At 38.6% G+C, this 21,952-nt stretch overlaps 1 protein-coding gene across 1 annotated transcript in view; it reads left to right on the top strand.

Annotated features, from left to right (window-relative positions):
- Positions 1-6,042: 6,042 nt before the first annotated feature.
- Positions 6,043-21,952, top strand: part of LOC140715298 (glypican-6-like) — a 777,401-nt gene continuing 761,491 nt past the window's right edge. Inside the window, exon 1 of the mRNA XM_073027266.1 lies at positions 6,043-6,622. Coding sequence (XP_072883367.1) covers positions 6,463-6,622 — 160 coding nt within the window. The 5' untranslated portion in view covers positions 6,043-6,462. The remainder of the gene's footprint in view (positions 6,623-21,952) is intronic.

The raw sequence follows: 21,952 nt of genomic DNA, 5'->3' as shown, positions 1-21,952 counted from the left end.
TATGCTTTCCATTTACGGACCAGCCCTAACTTATTCTGCTAAGGCATTATACCAGAGTATGATTAAATGCGAATTCTCACTAAGTCACAGGGAACATAGTAGTGTACATAGAACAGTACAGCACAGGAAAAGGCCATTGGGCCCGTAACGTTGTGCTGAACCAGCTAAAAAGCAAATCAAAAACACTCAAAAACTAATCCTTCCTACCCACACCGTGTCCCTATCCAGAATCAGAATCAGGTTTATTATCACCAGCGTGTGTTGTGAAATTTGTTAATTTGGCAGCAGCAGGTCAATACAATACATAATAGCAAAGAAAAAATCAATCAATCAATCAATAAATCAATTACAGTATATTATCCCTCCATCTTCCTTACATCCATGTGTCAATCCAAATATCTCTTAAATATCTCTCTAATGTACTTATCTCTATCACCATACCAGGCAGCACATTCCAAGCATCCACCAGTCTCTGAGTAAAAAACTTACATCCCACTTGAACCTACCCCCTCTTACCTTCAATGCATGCCCTCTGGTATTAGACATTTCAACCTGGAGAAACAGATACTTTTCTACCTACTCTATCTATGCCGCTCATAATCTTATAAACCTCTATCAGATCTCCTCTCAGCCCCTGCTGCTCTAAAGAAAGCAACCCAAGATTATTCAGCCTCTCATGATAGCATATGCCCTCTAAACCAGGCAGCATCCTGGTAAACCTCTTCTCCACCCTCTCCAAAGCCTCAACGTCCTTCCTACAGAGGGGCGACCAGAACTGTAAGCAATACTCCAGATGTGACCTAACCAGAGTTTTATAAAGATGCAACATACCTTTTGAACTCAAGGCCTTGATTAATAAAAGCAAGCATTCCGTAAGCCTTCTTAAGCACCTTATTAACCTGTGTAGCCACTTTCGAAGAGCTACGAATTTGGACCCCAAGGACTCTCTGCTCAGCGACACTGTTATTGGCTCCTTGCATTTGCCCTACCAAGCTGCAACACCTCACATTTGTCTGGGTTAAACTCCACCTGCCATTTCTCAGCCCAAATCTGGAAATGATCTATATTGTGCTAAATTCTTTGTCAGTCCTCTATGCTATCCACAACTCCACCAATCTTGGTAGCATCTGCAAATTTACTAACCCACCCATCTACATTTTCATCCAGGTCATTTATATATATATATGTTCCAAACAGCAGACATCCTAGCATCGAACCCTGCAGATCACCACAAATTACAGAGCTCCAGCTGGAATAAGTCTCTTCAACCACTACCCTCTGCATTTTGTGCGAAAGCCAGTTCTGAATCCAAACAGCCAATTAATTCACTGCCAATGCTATGCATCTTAATCTCCCATAAGGGTTTTTTAAAACGCCTTACTAAAATCCATGTAGGCAACATCCACTGCCCTACCCTCATCAATCTGTCTCATTACCTTGTCAAGGAACTCAATCAAGTTGGTAAGGCATGACCTGCCGTGCAAAAGCCTTGCTGTCTCTCCCTAATTAGGCTATGGCACACATATGAAGATATGGGAAGGGAACAAAAGTTTGATCAAAGATGTAGATTTTTTTAGATAAAGAAAAGAAGAAAAGAGACTGAGGAGATATTGGAGAGTAGGTCTAGTGTGGGTCAAGACTACAGGGAAGCTGGTTGCATAGGACTTGGGGCAAACCGGGAGATAATGTTGATTAGAAGTTTGGGATAATACCACATCACCATGAAGTATGGGAGCCCATCCAGAAGCATGGCAGCAGCAACAAAGACTTGGATGAAGTTTGAGTATTTGAGGCAAGAATAGAATTGGTAACATTACAGAGCCAGAACCAAATGGTCGTAGAGATGGCACAGCTATGTGCTCTGAAACTCATCTCAGGTTCATGAATGAGAGCAGGTGTGAGTAGTCAGCTTCATTTTCAAACAGTTGCCACAGAGAGACTAGAAGATGGGAGCTGGTGAAGACAGATTTTGACTGGAGCTACAAACTTTTACTTCAGTCTTCTTATTATTCAATCCAGTGTTTCCATTACTCAGTTGGAAAGAAATGTCTTTTGTCCATTACTAAAAGATGGATAGGTAGTTTGACATTGCAGAGAGTGTGGACGGTTTATAGAAGCCAGTGGCGAGGTTGACCTGGTATTGCAAGTGTACTTATGGATGATGTTAATAAGAAACAGAGTGGAGCAAAAGATAAAACCTCAGAAACTGACTGGAAAGCTGAGCCTACTGGGCCTGAACACCTCCCTCTGCAACTGGATCCTACACTTCCTGACTGGGACACCTCAGTCAGTCCGGATCGGGAGCAGCATCTCCAACACCATCACATTGAGCTGGGGGGCCCCAGGGCTGTGTGCTCAGTCCACTGCTGTTCACTCTGCTGATCCACGACTGTGCTGCCACACACAGCTCAAACCACATCATCAAGTTCGCCGATGACACGACCGTGGTGGGACTCATCAGCAAGAACAACGAGTCAGCTTACAGGGAGGAGGTGCAGTGGTAAACGGACTGGTGCAGAGCCAACAACCTGTCTCTTAATGTGAACAAAACAAAAGAGATGGTTGTTGACTTCAGGAGGGCACGGAGCGACTACTCCCTGCTGAACATTGATGGCTCCTCAGTAGAGATTGTAAGAGCACCAAATTTCTTGGTATTCACCTGGCGGAGAATCTCACCTGGTCTCTCAACACCAGCTCCAAGGCAAAGAAAGCCCAGCAGTGTCTCTACTTTCTGCGAAGGCTGAGAAAAGTCCATCTCCCACCCCCCAATCCTCATCACATTCTACAGGGGTTGTATTGAGAGCATCCTGAGCAGCTACATCACTGCCTGGTTCAGAAATCGCACCATCTCCGATCGCAAGACCCTGCAGCGGATAGTGAGGTCAGCTGAGATCATCGGGGTCTCTCTTCCCACCATCACAGACATTTACACTACACGCTGCATCCGCAAAGCAAACAGCATTATGAAGGACCCCACGCACCCCTCATACAAACTCAACTCTCTCCTGCCGTCTGGGAAAAGGCACCGAAGCATTCAGGTTCTCACAACCAGACTATGTAACAGTTTCTTCCCCCAAGCTATCAGACTCCTCAATACCCAGAGCCTGGACTGACACCTTACTGCCCTATTGTCCTGTTTATTATTTGTTGTAATGCCTGCACTGTTTTGTGCACTTTATGCAGTCCTGGGTAGGTCTGTAGTCTAGTGTAGTTGTTTTTTTTCTCTCTGTGTTGTTTTTTTATGTAGTTCAGTCTAGCTTTTCTACTGTGTCATGTAACACCATGGTCCTGAAAAACGTTGTCTCATTTTTACTATGTACTGTACCAGCAGTTATGGTTGAAATGACAATAAGAAGTGACTTGACCTGACTTGACTTGAAATCCTGGGAGAGCCCTTCAGATAATATTGTCATATGTATCAATATTGAGATAATATTGACATGAGTATCAATATTAAGATAATATTGACATGAGTATCAATATTAAGATAATATTGGCACGTGTATCAATATTGAGATAATGCTGTCACGTGTATCAAAATTGAGATAATATTGACATGTGTATCAATATTGAGATAATATTGTCACATGTATCGATATTGAGATAATATTCTGAAATCTATCAATATTGAGATAACATTGTCACTCATATTAATAATTACAAGCTGGCTATATTTTTGGTTGACTGACTATTTTTGGAATTTTGTGGCAGTCACATGAAAGTCTTCAAGGAAACCGAGGCATGTTTGGCACACTTCAGGATGGTGCCACATGTGCAGATGTGGTGCAAGCAACGGAGAGCATTGATGTTGGGAAACAGATATGCAGTTTCATGTTAGTAACCAATGTGTTCAAGCTAGAGAAGCAAGAAGTGGTACATCGCTCTGTGAACAAGATAGTGTGTGAAGATGAGTGGAACAGTGCTTTAAGAGAAGCAAAACTGCACAGGAGTTTTCAGAGATACCTTCTCCAGACTATATGTAACCTGGAATATTGTCTTGGACACTGGGCTCCATGGGTCTCCCTGTTGGACACAGTCTATCTTAGTTTCCCCTACCAAATCTCTCAGCTATCTCCATTATTTAGACCATCAAGGCCACCTTCCTCCCTTAACCACTGAAAATGCATGTGAGGGAAGGGATTGGAAGAGAAAGAGAGAGAAAGGAAGAGAGGAACAGAGGGGTAGAAGGAGAGAGTGGAGTGGAAATGAGAAGATAGGAATGAGAGAAGGAGGAGTAGAGGGGTTAGAAAGAGGGGATAAATGATTGAAGATAAGAAAGGAGGAAATGGAGGGAGTGTGAATAGAGTGAAGTCAAAACAAATGAATGGAAGAAATGAAATGATTAAAGGGAAGGATTAAGATGGGTATAGACAGGATAGAGAAAGAGAGAGGAAAAAAAAACAAAATCAGGAATGATAGGGATACAGAATGAAAGATAGGGAAGACAGAAATGAGATAGATGCGGTGAAGGTTTAAAGTCTCTATCACATTCCATCGGCCCAGTAATTGGAAATTAAAGATATGGTTGAATTCACTGTCCACACTATGACTCTGAGGCAACACTCCTAATCCCTACCCCACCATCCTTCTTCTTTCCAACTTCTCTCATCTCTCACTTTGGCCCCAAGGCAACATTCCCAATCCCCAACCCACCACCCTTCTTCTTTGTCTTTTCCATCTCCTCCTCCACCTCTCTATCTTTTTTCTCTCCATTTCCTTCTCCGACCCCTCTTTCTTATCTCTGCCTCCTTTACTTCATCCTTCTTCATTTCTCACTCACCATCATCTCTATTTCATTATTCCTTTCTCCTCTTAATCTTCCCACCGCTCATTTTTCATCCCAGCCTTCCACTCATCTTTCCAACTGTGACACACGCTTCTTTTTCACTCAAGTGCTCTGCTTTTCCTTCAGCTCAACCCACTTGTGCACCCAACCCTTTCCACGTCCCCACTTCTTGCCTCACTGTTTTCAGAATCAGAATTATTATCATTGATAAATGTTGTGAAAATTGTTGTTTCATGGTAGCAGTACAGTGCAAAATATAAAACTTACCACAAATTACAGTGAGAAATAAAATCAACACAAAATTCAAAAGAGGGATAGTGAGGAAGTGCTCATGAGCACTGACCACTGTGTGCGCATCTTCAAGCTCCTCTACCCTTCCCTAAAGGGAGTAATGAGAAGACTTTTCCTTTTGCCTTCTTCTCTCCTCTCCTGACTCCCATCTTCACACCCCCCCCCCCACACACACACACATTGTGCCTCCTCATTCCTCCTGTCAACATGACTCTTGTAGTCACAGTCTCATTCCCGAGTCAGAAAGTCAAAGTTTATAGCTCGATAATGTCCGCAAAGTTATTTTAGTGTTGCATTTTTGGAAGTGCCCTCTTTGCTGATAGTTCAAAAGATTATAAAAAGATTCGACAGCAGATGTACGAGGATAGTCCTCTCAGTTGTAGCTTTCCCTCTCAGCTAACAACAATCGTTCAGTCTATTGCTTTTAGTGGGATCCTGCGGTACGCAGTGTGACTGCTGACTGTGCCGGCACAGCAGTAGATTTTGCACTTCAAACTAATTCGTTTCATGTGAAATGAGATGGAAAGTCACAAAACCACTGCCAGTTTACTTTTGAGAAATGGGTGACATTTTAAAATAAACATTGTAATTATCTCCCACAGCAACTCCGGAGTGGGGGTGGGGTGGATACGGCAGCTCTGTATTCACAGGCCGCCGCTGCTGGGCAGTCATGCATTAAATAGCGCAGCAGGTCTTTAGCAGTCCATGAACTGCCTTTACACACTAACTACCAGTTCCTCCGTAAACCCCTTTAAAAATACGCTTCGTAAGTGTCGCTTTAAATCCAGAAAGCAAGCGAAACCGGTTGTAGTGAAATATTACTGCAGGACAGATTTACCGGACAAGAATATATTGTGTGCAGAAGACATGGTTAGGGATTTGACATGTTCGCGTTTCCTTCCCCAGCGAATCACACACGAGGATTCCAGTCCGGGCTTTGTCGTGCACCATGTTCCTCTGATGTGAGAGCATCCAGAGGCGGAGGGGTTTTCACTCCGTGATCTCTCTCTCACTCTCAGCTTTTAGTCTCAGCTTGTCCGAGTGAACTTCACAGAGCGGACACTCACCGGGATTTCATGCACACACACACGGGATTCGTGAGGGTGGCCTTAGGTCCCGGTCCTGCAATATCCACACTGGGTCGGGGAAGGAAAAATAGAGGACTTGCTTCTTTTTAAAAAGAAAGAAAGCTATCCGCAGACAATATATATGCAAAAAAGCGTAACCAAGAGCCGGGGGAGGAATACTGGAGATCAGCAACCGCTGCTTGGAGAAATCGCCTCAGCTTCTCAGCAGTGTGTTTGGACTTTGTAAGGGAGTTCGTCAGGCTTCGGGCTGGGTTTTTTTTTAAAAAAGTGGATTTTCAAGGTCTATCTGCACACACCATGTCCTGGATTATTGCTGTTCTTGCGGGGCTTTGCATCTTAACTCTGTTTTGTGATTCGGTTGTGGCTGATGTGAAGGCTCGGACCTGTTCTGAGGTGAGGCAGGCGTATGGTGCGAAGGGATTCAGCCTCAACAACATACCCTACCAGGAGATCTCGGGTAAGGACACTTTAAACGTTAATACAGCTCCACGGGAGCACGGCCAACTTGTGCACTCGGAATGGTCCAGACGCTTTTAAGGTGCATTGCAAGTTGGAGCTTTGTCTTAGTTCAATGTTTAGTTGCGATTACTCATTATGGAATCATAGTTTGAAATAACTATTATTAAAGTACATATATGTCACCATATACAACCCCGAGATTCGTTTTCTAGCGGGCATACTCAGTAAGTACAGTATACGGCAGAGGAGGTAAAAGACATCCGCTTTCACTACGTGAGGTCCCGAAGGTTCGAGTGAGACCCAAGTAACTGGAAAGACTCGTTTAAATTTGAATTACAAGGTGGAGATACAATACCTTTTACAACTGTAGGTAGTCTTCCAGACCAAGATGTGGCTGAAGAATGTATTTCCTGGTCAACAACTTTTATTATTCACTTTGTTGGATTACGGAAAGGAATCATACTTTAAGATTAAAAAAAACAGAGCATATGGTATAAGGAGCATTCTTGCCAGTACTCGAGGGCATCGCTGCAGTAATCTAATACTTCAGTATGTATACAGGCTTGCTGCCTAGTAATTAACTGGAATTAATTTTATTGAAAAAGACCCCAGTATAATGTCACACATATAAAATTGTATTGTGTGTTGTGCTTTGTGGATGCATTATGTGCAGAGAGAGTATTGGCCATTAAGAAAGTTTTGGCTATCAGAAAGTACCAACGGTAATTAAATTTCTGAGAGTTTATGACAATTTTATTTTCCCGTACTTATTTTATAATCGTGCAGAATGCACCGGCAACAAAGTTAAGTAGTGGAGTTGTACGTGAAAGTACTAAGTGTGTAACTTTACAGAGCAAATTCAAGAGGTCAGTAAATGTATAACTGCCACAGTGAAATTCAAATATACACGTATAGACATAAGGTAGTGGTTTGCATATTGTTGTTACTGAAGAGTTCCACCTTTCATCCAACATACTTAATGCACAAATGCAGAGACAAATTTGCATTTAATTGCTGAGAATTAAATTTTCCCTAGAATTTAAACCAGCGTCTGGCTTAAATTAAAAGGGATGGTCCTGCTGGTAGAGCTGGAATTGGAAGTGAATTATCATTTTAAATGATTTGCTTTGAAAGTTAAGTCATGTAAGTCAAACCTCGATGCCTTTTGATCAATAACTATTTCAGCTTACTTTTAATGGAAAACCATTTGCGTTTTCAATTCCAATTATTTTACTGCTATGTCTCACATGATAAAGTTCTCTGCTGTAGATCTAATATCTTGTGCAAGAGAGGCCGTACTGTCAGGATTGCTTACTCTTTATTTTCCATATCTATTTGTTATTTTTGGCTTTGATCAGATTTCCCTTGTAATATTTTCATTAGAGTCTTGTAAAAAGGCAAAACTGTTAGATTTTTGTAGAAGGACCCTGGTTAATGTGGCATTCTTGCTTCCAGAGGCAGGATGTTCTTAATGCTTTTGAAACTGCTTTCCCTTTCCATTGGATTTCATTCACCATCTATTCAGACGATTGAAATGTTGGCACTGAAGTTGGATATACATCATGTTGATAGTTTTCCAAATATGAGCTCAGAAAACAAATTATATCCAACTGTTGTAGGTGGAATAATTAATATTTATGGTCAAGGGTGACTGAGGTTTATGAGGATTGGGCAGGTAAGTGTTGCTGTCAAAGATCAGATTGGTTGTGAATTTTCTGAATGAATGAGACACTAAAGGGCCTTTTCCTTTTTCTATTACTTATTTTCTTCTTGCTGTTCCAATAAATATTGGACTGTACTGTTGAAGATCTAAGGAAAGTTTTCCGTATATACATATTTAGATGTGAGACAGGAAATATGACTTCATTTTGTAACATTAAAATAGTGGAGATATAGAAAAATCATTTATAGTGAGTAATGAGAAATGTTCCTGATTTTGCTTTAGGCTTGTGTGTAGATATTGAAGTTGGTTTTCAGTTGGTGTGCTAAAGGTGCTGATGGCAACTGCATTAAAACTTTGGACAATACACTGAAGGACATTTTGCACACCCTCAGGGACTAATGTTGGATCTGTCTGCGTATTTCCTGTCAGGAGTATTTTGCAGAGCTTTTGCTGAACTTCGATGAAGTGTATAGGTCTTAAAGAGCTTCTTTGCTTGGCAGCCACTGACCAGATGCAGAAATACCTGTCATGCAAGTAAGGGCTAGAAACGCTGTCAAGTGTGGATTGCCATTGTCAATGCACCGATACTTTCCGGGCTGCGAGTCTCCCTGCACTCTCATGGGGCTATGGGTTAATCAGAGAATCCTAAAAAGAATCTTGCACTGGCATGCATTACACAAACGTTGCAGTCATTGAAGTAACATTTGATGATGCTTGAGTTTGTGAACTTGAACACGGAAAAATGAGTTTTGGAGAAGCCCAAAGTGAAACACTGATGTTGCATCAGGAATGATTAAATTTACATCTTTTTGCTTGATTTGATGCAGTTTTTTTTAGTGCTCTATAAACAGAGGTCTTAACTGTACCTTTATGCCTCAGTTTATTTAGTAATCACAGAAACAACCATTGCAGATATAATGACCGTGACATTTGCTGCACTCCAGGTAAACGTGTGCATGTGAAGGATAGGCGCATACTTACAGTTTCCAAACAATCATCTACTTTACATTTTATTGTGATTATTGCAAAGGTAATCACAAATCTTACTTCAGAAACATCCCTTTGATTTGAAACTATCCACACATTTAAAAACTGGAATAGATTCCCTTTCTTGCTCATTACATGTAATATTCAGTTATTCATGAACTTGTTCAAGAGATTTTTGTCGCAAACGCAATTTGACCTTCAATCTGTACGATGAAAGTGACAGATTAAATGTAACTCAGAAAAATCACTGGTGTGCCTCAAACATTGTGATTTCCCCATACCAATCCAGGCTGTGTAATTATAGTATTGCTGTTTCCTGATGGTAAATAGAGAACTGGGCATATATCACGAGTTTCAATTATAAGTATTTAATTAATGGAACTAGAGGATCTGGGGAGTTGTTTCTTTTTGATTTAGAGGTGTTGTTCCTGTAATTGAGCCTTGCCAATGTTTAGAAGGAAAAAAAGATTTTGTTTTGGCTGTGTGCTGGCATTTCCTATGGATTATATAGAGCAGATACATTTCTGAATAAGTTAATCAAGTTTTTTTAAAAAGTGAGATTTTGACATAATCAGAGTATTAACCAATTATACAATGATAGTAGTACAATGACTGCCGGATTTTTTATTTGGAGACCGGTGAGCCCTAGTGCAGTTTCAATGTGGAAATCATGGGAGATCCTAGTAGTGGGGGTCTAAGTTCCGTAGTGACAGAAACATGCAGAGATTTATAGTGGTGGATGGCCCATTGTTGTATTTGATTCCATTGTCTCTTATGATATTTTCTTATACCCTTTCTGTTCATTATCACCTCATACTGTCAGCTGATGATATCAGAGAAAGGACAGCAATGGCTCTTGATAGTTAGTAAACATTTCAATCAGCTGTCTCACTCCTAAACCGATGATGCACAAGGACAGGGATAGAGATGATGTTACAACAGAACGCGATGAATCTCGTAGTAAAAGATAAATAGAGAAGGAGGGAAAGGTTGGAATGAAAGGAGAAAGAAAAAAAATAGAATTAAACCTCAAAAAATTATTTATTTTAAATTGGTCTCTTGGCTACAGAGGTTGATCATCATTACATTAACAATGATCGCATAAAAAGGATGCTTATGCTATTAATTATGAGTCTTCATTTTATGTACTGAGTTTAATGGTTCAATTAAAGTGTAAATGGATCAATTTCCTATAAATATAATGGAGTGGCTGAGGATGAGATGCCTTTTGTGAAAAGCAAGCAGAGTCTATCAGCAAACTCTGGAGGTTAGTAACAAATAGTTTATTTTGTCATCTGCTGTCATTTGTCATTTCCCCTGAACTATGTGCCAATAATAATGCCCACCATCATTATTTTCAAAGCCCCTTTTCTAGGCAAATAATCAGTGTAAACAATGTTTCATTGTTTGTCAATAAACACACACAAAAAATTTAGCCACAGCCCAGTTTGAGGCCATTAGGTCTCTTATTTACAAACTGTATAATAATCTATTGTAAGTGGTAGCAAAATCAGTATAGACCCAGCAATGCATACTTTACCTGCTGAGCTGAATAAAGCATTTAGAGAGATTTTCTTTTCTCCTTTTGGACTTTCAGCCAGAATTTCCATAATGCCAATAATGCCTTTAACAGTTCTATTGACTTTAGATTTTCTAGAGTAGTATTGTAATTTCCTCATGATAGAGAGCAGGCATTCACTTGAAGTAGCTGTTGTTATGCGTTGGTCAGTGCCTATTGTAAAAACAGAACTTGTTATTAGAAATCAAATGTGAAACATTTATATTAACTAACTATACCTATGAGACACAATTAGCATGTAAAAAGATGCTGTACAGAATTGCCAAAGAGTGAGTTTGTCTTGAAGTATTACTGATAATGATTGAGAATAACTGAATCATCTTCTTGTTACCTTGGTTTATGTTTGCGTTAGAATTGATAAAATCTACACATGCTAATTAGCAAATCTCTGTGCCATTAATAAATCATCGATTCCAAAATTAAAGTTGAACATTAGGAATGTAATATTCTGCTGGCACTAGATGATTCTTCTTCTAATAGATTTAATCTATTCAGTATTTAAAATATGGGAAATTGGAAGAAAAATGCAAAAAATGTTTCCGTTTTGGTGTGATTAGATCAGGTATTTTGGATTTTGCGGGTTGATCCAAAATGCGAACTTCTGCATAGATATTCAGACTTAATTTGGATCACCCATTTGCTTACCTGGAGTCCAATATACATTATTTTTCCAACAGCTATTTAGCTATTTTTTCTAAATTTGCATTAGGTCAAATTCCAAGCTTCAAGATCTCCTATTGAATTTGATAGTGAATCTGTGTCAAGTATTAATATAATACAGAATGTCCAATGAAGAAATTATTGCCTTGTAAAAAGCTTTTTATATAGGGACAATTATCAATTTCAACTTGTAAAGTTATCAATTTTAACCAATTGGCAATCTTGTTCTTGCAGAGGTTAATTTGGGAAGATGGGTAGAATTTGAAAAGTCTTGTCCAATAGAAGCAGAAACATAACCACAACAATTTAGTGAAGTAAATTTCATAAAATATTGAGGGGTTGAACATTTCACCATTTTCTATTTTAAGACAGCTTTTAAGCTTTTTTGTAGCTTGTATTTGAGAATGTGGTAAAAAGTCGTAAGCCTGTACACTGCTAGGCCAGAAGGAGGCCCTGTTGTGCAACTGGCAGCAGAGTTCCTGTATCAGAGTCCATGGGACATAATTCCAAACCAGAACAGACATTTACGTAGTGAATGTTGAGAATATTGTTGTCCAAAGAAGCATTGGTCTTGATATTTTGACTGTTATTGTTGATCTATGCAAATATTAGTTTCACTTAAGTAATTTTGTATACAGAGATGGACATTATTACAGAATAAAAATGTGAAAATTTGTCTAATGAAAATATTCCATTGATATTTTTACCATTTATAAGATGGTTAATACCTGAATTTAATGTATCTATTACTTATATAGATTTAAGGTTCAATGAATTCTGTTTAATCTTTTATATGTTATTTATTTTAGTTGCAGTGACAGCAAAAACAAAACAAAAAAGACAGAAAATTCTAAAGTGTGAAATAATCCTCACAGGTTGGAGCAGTTCTTGAGAACTCTTCATAAACTGAACAGTTGGCGATGTCATTGACTGGCAATAAAACAGATCAATCAAGGGCAATGTATGGTTAACAAGAGCATTTAACTCAACTATCTAGTTGAGTGCAATGGTGCAATGGTATTGTTGCTCCCACATGACAGAAGATGCCTGTAGCCCCACAACTGGCAAGTCCACCCTACCTGTATCCCAAATGTTGATTCATATGTACGGGCTGTCCATAATTAGGACATCTGTAACTCGGGCAGTCTGTGCGGCATTGAATATATTCAGAATTTGAATGCATTTGTAATGTGAGCAGTAGGTGTCCAGTTTAAAACTGCATTTAGGCTTTCTGTAGATTTGGTCAAACAAGATTATAATGTAATTTCTCCTAGCCTCAGTGGGAACAGAGCTTTTATTTTGTATCTAACGTCACTATCTCCAGCAGGAAAATTATAAAAGTAAATTCAAAAGTCCTGATAACTGTACCTGCATACTGCCTGCTCGAGCTTGTTGATACAGGCATTGGCTGTTGTAAGTAAAAGTTTCCCATGCAAGTGCTAGAGGCAATGTCCCCTTCTAACAGCGTCTAACCACCTACCAAGGATAATCAGTAGTCCAGGTTGAGTACCCGTTCAACGAAAAGATTTGGGGCCAGAAGTGTTTTGGATTTTGGAATATAACTGTAAAATTATTTCCAACTGGATCTGTACATTACCACACAGCTGACTGTTATCGCACAGTAAAAATTATTATGTACCATCATCATAGTGAAAATAAAATGCTTGCAGGATAACAAAAGCAGCACGACAGCACTGGGAGAGGAGAATACCTGAATCAGCTGCTGAACAACAACAAACAACGGCAGGCTTCCCGCTCCACCAACGATGTCATGGTTTGATTAAAAGATTACAGTGCATTGGATTTGTATTTTGCCTTTTTTTAAAGGTTTTATGTAAGGTATAAAAACAATCAGCATTGTAAACTTGTTCTGGTGTTAGATTTTCATCAGCAACGCTTTAAAAATTTAATGTCATGACCTTTCTTAAATTTCAGCAACTAGCCTGCTGGATGTTCATAATTACTTTCAATTTTCAGTTGACTCTGATAGATCATTACTTGGTTCATGATCAGCATATGGTTAAGCGGCACAGTTCACTCTGACACTGGCGATACTTGAGACCTTCATTTTTCACTTTATGATTTTCATTAACTTCTGTTCATTATGTATGTGGGGTCACCTCTCAGAACTCTCTGTGGTGCACAGAGACCTGTGCATCACCTGAGAACATTCCCAGTGCTTTGTGGAATTTTCCATTTGTGACTTCATGACAGCACTCATAAAAAAAAATTGGATATTGGAGGTTTTCAGATTTTGGAATTTCGGATAAGGGGTACCCATCCTGTATTGTCATTGACCAGTTCACCACTTTTCCTGGGGATTACCACTGACTTGAAATTCAGTTGGGCCAGTCAAATAAGTATTTTGATTTGAATCTATTCAGCTTTTTTGTTCAAGAGAATGAAGGAATGCTCTTCATTTACCTAGACAAGTGCAGCTTGAGCAGTAAAGAAGAAACACTTCACCATTCACGTCAAAGCACCTGAATCTGTTATCTTTTCAACCATAAAAAATCTTCTACTTCTTCAATTGTCCACAATTTTGCCTGATGTGGAGTCATACACTAGCTTATAATCTGCTGTCTGTTTGCAATCCAAAGCCTTCTAGTAGTCTGCTGAGCCAGTGACAAGATCCCCAACTCAAGATCTTCCTCCCAAACTCCTGTGCGCTTGTGAACCAAATTCTTTTGAACTTCCAAAGCTAAATCTCTGATTGTGGTGGCCTGTTAAATTCAGCAGAATCCTCATGCTTCTCAGAGTTATGGTCTTCATCTGCCTCCACTCTCATATTCTCCATTCACTTTGGACAATATAAAGGTGTCCTCATTACCTTCACCACTGAGGTAAAAACTCCACAGAAACTGAAATCACAAATGGGTTTGTGTTCTACATATGAGCTTACCAGGAGACAGACAATGGCATCCTCAAATACTTTGCTTTGTGGACCATCTAACTTCTCTGCTTACAAATACTGCTGAAAATAATGAGTGCATCATATAGCTTTTGTAATGAAAAGCAGATATTCACTGCTGCTTTCTGGAAGATTCATGTGACTTAGAAAATGTCAGTTGCAGGCTTCCTCAGTATTGGTAGCATCTTCCAAATGGTGAACAGTATTTGTAGAGCTTTTCTCTCGGGATATAAGCAATATCAATAATAAGTATCTCCTGTCTTATCTGACCAAATATGTAGCCATGAACCTTCTGTTGGAATTTCTGCCTTCCTCATCTTAACCAAGTCTCCAGGGTGTGTAAACTCCTTGGTGAAAATCAGGATTTCTTATGCAGCTTTCTATCTCACTGTAGTAAATCAGCAGAAATTTATGATTAAAGCTTCTGGACTGCTTCTTCCTTCAATGTGCTTTCTTGAAATGTGATAAATTTTCAGTGGATATCTTCGTTATCTACTGCTATCATGCTGCACAATTATTTACTATCCTTGTACTCAATCAGTGCGTCTAATTACTAATCTTTGGATGGGATATATTCAAGATGCTTCACATGTGGTTTAGAGGGATGCGGGCCAAACGATTATTTATTTTTGTTATTTATTGAGCTACAGGGAAGAATAGGCCCTTCCGGCCTGCAAGCCAGACTGCCTTCCAATCTTCTGATTTAATCTTAGCCTAACCACGGGACAATTTACAATGATCAGTTAACCTACCAACCTGTACGCCTTCAGACTATGGGGGGAAACTGGAGCATCTGGAGGAAAGTCACGGGGAGAACGTACAAACTCCTTGCAGGTAGCAGTAGGAATTGAAGCCAGGTTGCTGGCACTGCAAAGCACTATGCTACCATGCCGCTCCAACATAGGACTAGCTCGGTGGGCACCATTGGTTGGGCAAGCTGGGCCACAAGGCCCTTTTTCATGCTGTGTTATTCTGTGACTCTCTAATTTTTGTTTGTTAGATGCCTTTAATACCACAACAAACTAAATTCTATTTTAATTATTTTCCACTTACATTTTTAATTTCTGTTTTTGATGCATGGAACATCTTAAAACAATGTCTGTTAATCTTTCACTGATGTCACTACTTTATTACTTAACACATTTTTTTCCTCTGGAGATTTGCAAATTCTTACCCGTATGTAACAAGGCATACTGATAGTTGATATTTTAACGAACAAAGTCCTCAATGCCTTTATATTTTCATTAATGAATGTGAATAAAATGTTATTATCTGTTTAGACAGTGTTTTTCATTTGGCCTGCTTCCTTGCCATTTGCATGTAGTTAATATATGGTACCTCAGTAACAGTTGGATGCATTGCATGTTCTGTGCCCCAGTTATCAAAACATTTACAAGGTCTTCAAACAAAGAAAAAAAGGTTAATGCAGACGAAGCCAGGTTGTGTCCACTGTTTTCCGGGAGGTGGTATTTGCAAATAAATTGGCAAAGCTACTTTTTTACCAGGAAAAAGGACAGCAGTCCAGAAAAATACTCAAATTTCACACACTCTTGTGTTTCTGTACTAAATCCATTTCCCATTAGTATTACTTCTTCACATGCTGATCGGCTGTTTTAAGTAAGGTCAATAGAGGTGCTTGTGATGGGCTAAAATTGAGCCACACAGCAGCTGTAGCAGGGAAGTGTAAAAGTTTTTTATACATTCAGGAGAATCTCACTCTCCTGACACGACATTAATGATTACCTAAATGATTATCAGTTGCTATAACCTCCTGCTTAACATTTGGAGTATAGTCTGGTAAATTTACAGAATGACTGTACATATTTACAGTGGTGGTAATAGTGGCATCTCAACAGTCGAATCCCTTTGAATATTCAATGCTTGACACTGTCGTGGTTTCTCGTGCCCCACAAATGACCAGGAGACGCAGAAGATTCTTCAAGAAGTATTAAACTTTAATTTGCAAATCAAAGCTGAGACAGTCATTGAGCTAGTCGCTGATTGCCCACCGATCCTTGTACATAGCATTTTTTTATAGCAATCTCCTGGTTTAGTTGCATTAGCATATCCAATTGGTCTACAGTTGCGTCTCACAAGTACATCCGCCACTATTGTTTCTACCTATTGACTTAATCATGTTCTAATCTACATCTCTTAGCTACCTCTCATTAACACACCATTGTCTTTTACATTCAATTGGATACATGCATAGCAAATAGCAAACTCAGACTACATAGTTTTGGTTACACAGCAAACAATGCAACTTTTATACTCCAATAACACCCATATATAAACCTTTTATTACAAACGAGAGAAAATCTGCAGATGCTGGAAATCCAAGCAACACACACAAAATGTTGGGGGAACTCAGCGTCTATGGAAAAGATTAAACAGTTGATGATTCGGGCCGAGACTGGTTCTGAGTTCGTCCAGCACTTTTTGATGTTGAGGGATGACTATAAATATACAGGTCAAATGACAGGACAAAACAGATCTGGCCTGAACTGTGCCTTAAGTGGTAGGGATACACCTCCAACACTCTGCTAACAGCATGAACATTGACATATTGTCTTCCCCTATGTAGATTCAATGGGACAGATCTTATTATCTTATTAGTTTCACTCGTCGCAAAGTATCAGTTGAAAGTTAAATTGTGTATAGGCTTTATTTCACGATGACTCATTTTAATTTGTTAATCCATAATTATGCTTTCTATAATTTCATAACTTCACAATGGTCCCTAACAAAGGTGTTGAAATCACCCTTTGAAAGTTTTTTTTCTGTGTCTGTTTTCAGATTATTGAATTTCCAATTATTCTCTCTTTTAGGAAAGCTTCTCTAAGGTTTATCTTCTTTGAGTCAGAAAAAAATCACAAAACTGCACAATATATTTCAATTGTGTATTTTTAATCAGTTTCCTTTGTTAGAATGACAAATCATGGTATTTCACGATGTAGAATTACAGTTACGTTTGAAGGTATTATTTATATCTGGAAGTCTTGTGAGTACCAGCAAACTAATTTCTGACATTGTAGCAGTCCGAAAGAAGAATCTATTTTAATTAGTCTGAAGAAATCTTCTTTGTCACTTTTAACTGTTGAAATAGCACACTACGTTTGGAAAATTTGAATGACAATTAATTTCTATTATCAAATGTCTTATAAAATTTTATACCAATTTGGTAAGAGATGTGTATTTACACTGAAATACCCATGAAGGAAGTTAAAGGATTCTGCAGATCTGAGTAGATTTCAGAATCCCTATTTAAACGAGTGAGAGGAAGCTCTGGGAATTGAGATACTTTTTTGACTTATTGACATTTATTGTAGTATGTAAGCTCTTAACATCTACAGTGCATAATAATTGAATTTTCATCTCTAATTCTTGCATTTCTCTCTGTTAGCTAAACATTTTTTGAATATATTTATACCTTTAGTATACCTGCAGTTTAGGCAGTCCTTGCACCCATCACATACTGGGAGTAGCATTGGTCTGTGATGGAGCCTATGCACTCTGGACCTGACCTTCCTCATTAAAAATATATATCTATCACATTGTGATGACTACGGTTTACCATGGCCTCTGGTGTTATAGCAATACAATTGCATTTGAAGTGTCTTAAATCCGATTTGGACTTAGAAAGTTCACAGGAACATCTGTGCAGTTGCCAATGGGCAGTGGCTGGAAGCTGAAGGTTATTTGCATTTGTATGTAATAATTTGAGAAAAAGGCCGCTGGGCATGATTAAGATAGTTGCATTATTCATGTTTATCAAGGGCAAACCTTGACTGCTGGTCAGAATACCAGATGAAAATGGATTTTTTTCTCAAAAACAAAATATTATCCTAGAACTTGTATGTAATCTGACCTGAAGTGTAAAACTAAGGCAGGAACACTTTATTAAAATGTCATGCTTTGACCAACCATGTTATTGGTAAAATTCAAATATACCTGTAGCTTCAAACACTGATATTTCACCTTTCATGTTTCTCCTCATGGTCTGAGAAATCAAACCATGAATACCAAATTTGAAATTTTGCTTCTATTCAGATACTTTCATCCAGGGATTTTTAACAGTTAGTCATTACAAGTGTGAAATCGGCAGACAATCTCATCTCATTTAAAACTGTTATGTTTGGAATTATAAAATTTTGTATATTTCTTCTTTCTTGGATAAGTCTGCAAAATTCTTTGTGTAATGATAAGATTTTTGTATTGTTTAAATTCAGTAATTTAGTTCAACAGTGGCAGAATTTGCAGATCTTACTGCTCCTAAATAAACTTTATTTAATGTTTTACTTATGCGCTTTATTATAGATCTATGTCCAATAAATAATGAGACACAGATGTTTGAGCCATTTGATAGAAACGTATTTAGAATTGCAGTGTTTCACTTATTCTATACACGTGGATGCCCAATGAAATCAAAAGGTACAATTCTGAGGGTAGAGGAGAGGATCTGACTGTAGGTGAGAGATGAGGTGTAGAAGAAGATCAAAGTTCCTGAGGGAAGCAAAGATGAATAATTTTTTGCATGGTTTCTGTGTTCTTGGCTTTACTCCAAGGCAATGATAAACTCATAAGTTATTCATCTGAGGCATTGCATGCAGGCAGTCAACAAAATATTATCCTGAATGAAGTAGAGTTTAAAAAATCAGGTAAGTTAGATTAAAGAATTCATGCAGTTGGCTAGAAATTCAATTGTTCAACTTTTTTTTATTTACGCAATTAAAAGCTTTTATTCTCTCAGGAGTGAAATGTAATTACAATCGTTCCTGGTTCATTTTGTGTCCCGCTGGAAATTTGACTAACCACTTCTGGGAATGAGTCAGTCTTGCACAACTGATGCAGTTTTTTGCCAAGGGTACACAGAATGGCCGAATGCCTTTGCAACATGCCTTTTTAATAATAATGGGTGACTCACACTAGGTTGTTGAGGTAGGATTATTGTGTAGCACTTCCATGCAGTCTGGTCTTCCTGGCATAGTACCAGAGTGAGCCAGATTCTTTTGTTCTGGTCTTTTTACAGGTCAATCACTTCTCGGTGTGTTCTGAATTCTAGATGATCACATATGAAACATACACTTGTACAACTGTTCATGAATGCAAATATCTAATCAGCCAATCATGTGGCTGCAATTCAATACCTGAAAGCATGCAGATATTATCCAGAGATTCCGTTGTTCTTCAGACCAAACATCAGAATGGGGATGAATGATCGTTGGTGCCAGGCGGGTTGGTTTGAGTTTCATGGAAACCGAAGACTGTTGTGAGTAAGACACCAGGAGATCGCAGAGTTTACAGAGAATGTAGTGGAAAACAAAAAAAATCCTGTGAGCGGTAGTTTGGTGGGCAAAAATGCGTTGTTAATGAGAGAGGTCAGAGGAGATTGGCCGGACTGGTTCAAACCGATAGGAAGGTGACCAGTAACACAGATAACTACACATTACAACAATGTTGTGCAAAAGAACATTTCTAAACATGCAACATGTAGACCCTCAAAGTGGATGGACTACAGCAATAGATAATCATGAGCATACACTCAGTGGCCATTTTGTTAGGTACAGGGGATACCTAATAAAGCGGCCACTGAATATATTTTTGACTTGTACCATGCTCTACACAAAGAAATGTAACTAGAAATCTAATAGCTAAATATACTGAGTTGCATATTCATTTGCCCTTTGAAGCCAGTAAATTGCTTTGAAGTCGTGTGTGTGTATAATGGACTTGTGCAAGGAGTTATCTGGACATGACATTGTGTCAAATAACATAATGAATATTTTGATGTCTCTTTATTAATATTCATATGCAGGCAGCAAGCTGCACAGTATCCCTAGACAGAGACCATCATTGCTGTATAGGTCTAATCTATTTCAGTTCTGAAGTGAACTGTATTCTGTTTTCTTTTTGGTGGATTACTAATTTTCAAAATTTATTTTTAATCATCATTTGTTTTTGTGTTTTTAAGCTTGTTCGTTAGTCAGTTCTTTACCTGTAATGGATAATTGACTTATGAATAGACAAGTGTAAATTTAGATTTTTACATTCAAGAAATTCCTATTTTTAATTCAACAAATTGTAATAGTGAACAAAAGAGTGATCATGTTAAGTGTATGGAACATTCATTTTTGTTCTTTTTCACATATCACCTGTTTAAAGTTAACATTTGTGACTAAACTACTTTATGTACTGTTACCCCATTTATGAGTGTGCAACATATTTTTGAGTTATGAATTAAAGTATTCAGCAAAGTGTCATGATATCTAAGGTTTGCAGGAGTTAGTGAAGTGTAAAGTTCACATTTCAGTGCTTTTGCTTAAACATTTGTTCTGTCATGCAATTCTGAAGTTGTCGAGACCTGTTGTCAAAGTAAAGGGCTTCCTAGCTTCCTCAACCCCCCTCCTCCCAATCCAAAAGAACAACACATTCTCCTGATCTTGAATCTAGGTGGTCATAATGAGGGTTGATGTAACCTTTCAGACTTCCACTTTATCTTCCCATAGTTTGACATAGATTTGAAAATAACACCTTATCTGTCAGATTCCAGATACTTTCTATTGTTGCTAGTACAGCAGTTATCTAAGGCCTCCTCAACTCAATTACAGTTGAGTTGAGGAGGCCTTAACTCAAGAACTTCTGTATGTGCATGCTGCCTTTCCGCTGGCAGTTCAAAGAGGAATGATGTGTTGTCGCCAGCTGGTAGTATACATTGCAAGGCATGCACAATCTAGCACTAAACTTCACTTTCTATTGCACTAATGTATTGCAGGCTACAACAGAAATCTTGCAAGAGTGAGCTTCATTAAGCTAATAAATGAATGGGTTTCCCTTCTATTTATTTATGTGAACTTAAACCTTAGCTTTATTGCAGAATAATACCAGGGAATCAGGACATTTATAGTTCCTGACATGTCAGGGAGTTTATTTTATCTAACTTGATGTTTCATAGCTACCTGGTGATGTTGTTCCAAAATCTAAAAAGGTTCTTGTATTATTTCCAATTTAAGGATTCGAGTCATTGAAATGTACAGCACAGAAACAGACCCTTCAGCCCATCTAGTCCATGCCAAACCAGTAAACTGCCTACGCCCATCGACCTGCACTGGGATCATAGCCCTCCATACCCCTACCATCCATGTACTTATCCAAACTTCTCTTAAATGTTGAAGTCAAGCTTGCATGCACCACTTGTGTTGGTAGCTCATTCCACACTCTCATCACCCTCTGAAGAAGTTTCCCTTGGTGTCCCCTTAAAGTTATCACCTTTCATCCTTAATCCATGACTTCCAGTTGTAGGCCCACTCTTGCAGTTGTGAATATTCGTTTGTTGAGTATTCTTTGGATTCGTGGTTTTATAGCATTTCAATATAACTGTCCTTCTGAGGAAATGGATGTAGGTCTCTCTTTATGCACAACCTGCACATCAGGGTTGAATTCTGACACAATTTGATCTGTGAAAGCAGGCCTCAGATATAGCAATCAGGTAGTTTCTTCATGTACCACTCTGAAAAGGTGAGTAAAATAC

Source organism: Hemitrygon akajei, chromosome 2, assembly GCF_048418815.1.
Source record: "Hemitrygon akajei chromosome 2, sHemAka1.3, whole genome shotgun sequence".
NCBI classification, from domain to species: Eukaryota; Metazoa; Chordata; class Chondrichthyes; order Myliobatiformes; family Dasyatidae; genus Hemitrygon; species Hemitrygon akajei.
The sequence above is the reverse complement of the archived record's forward strand: the minus strand, read 5'-3'. Positions and strand labels throughout refer to the sequence as shown.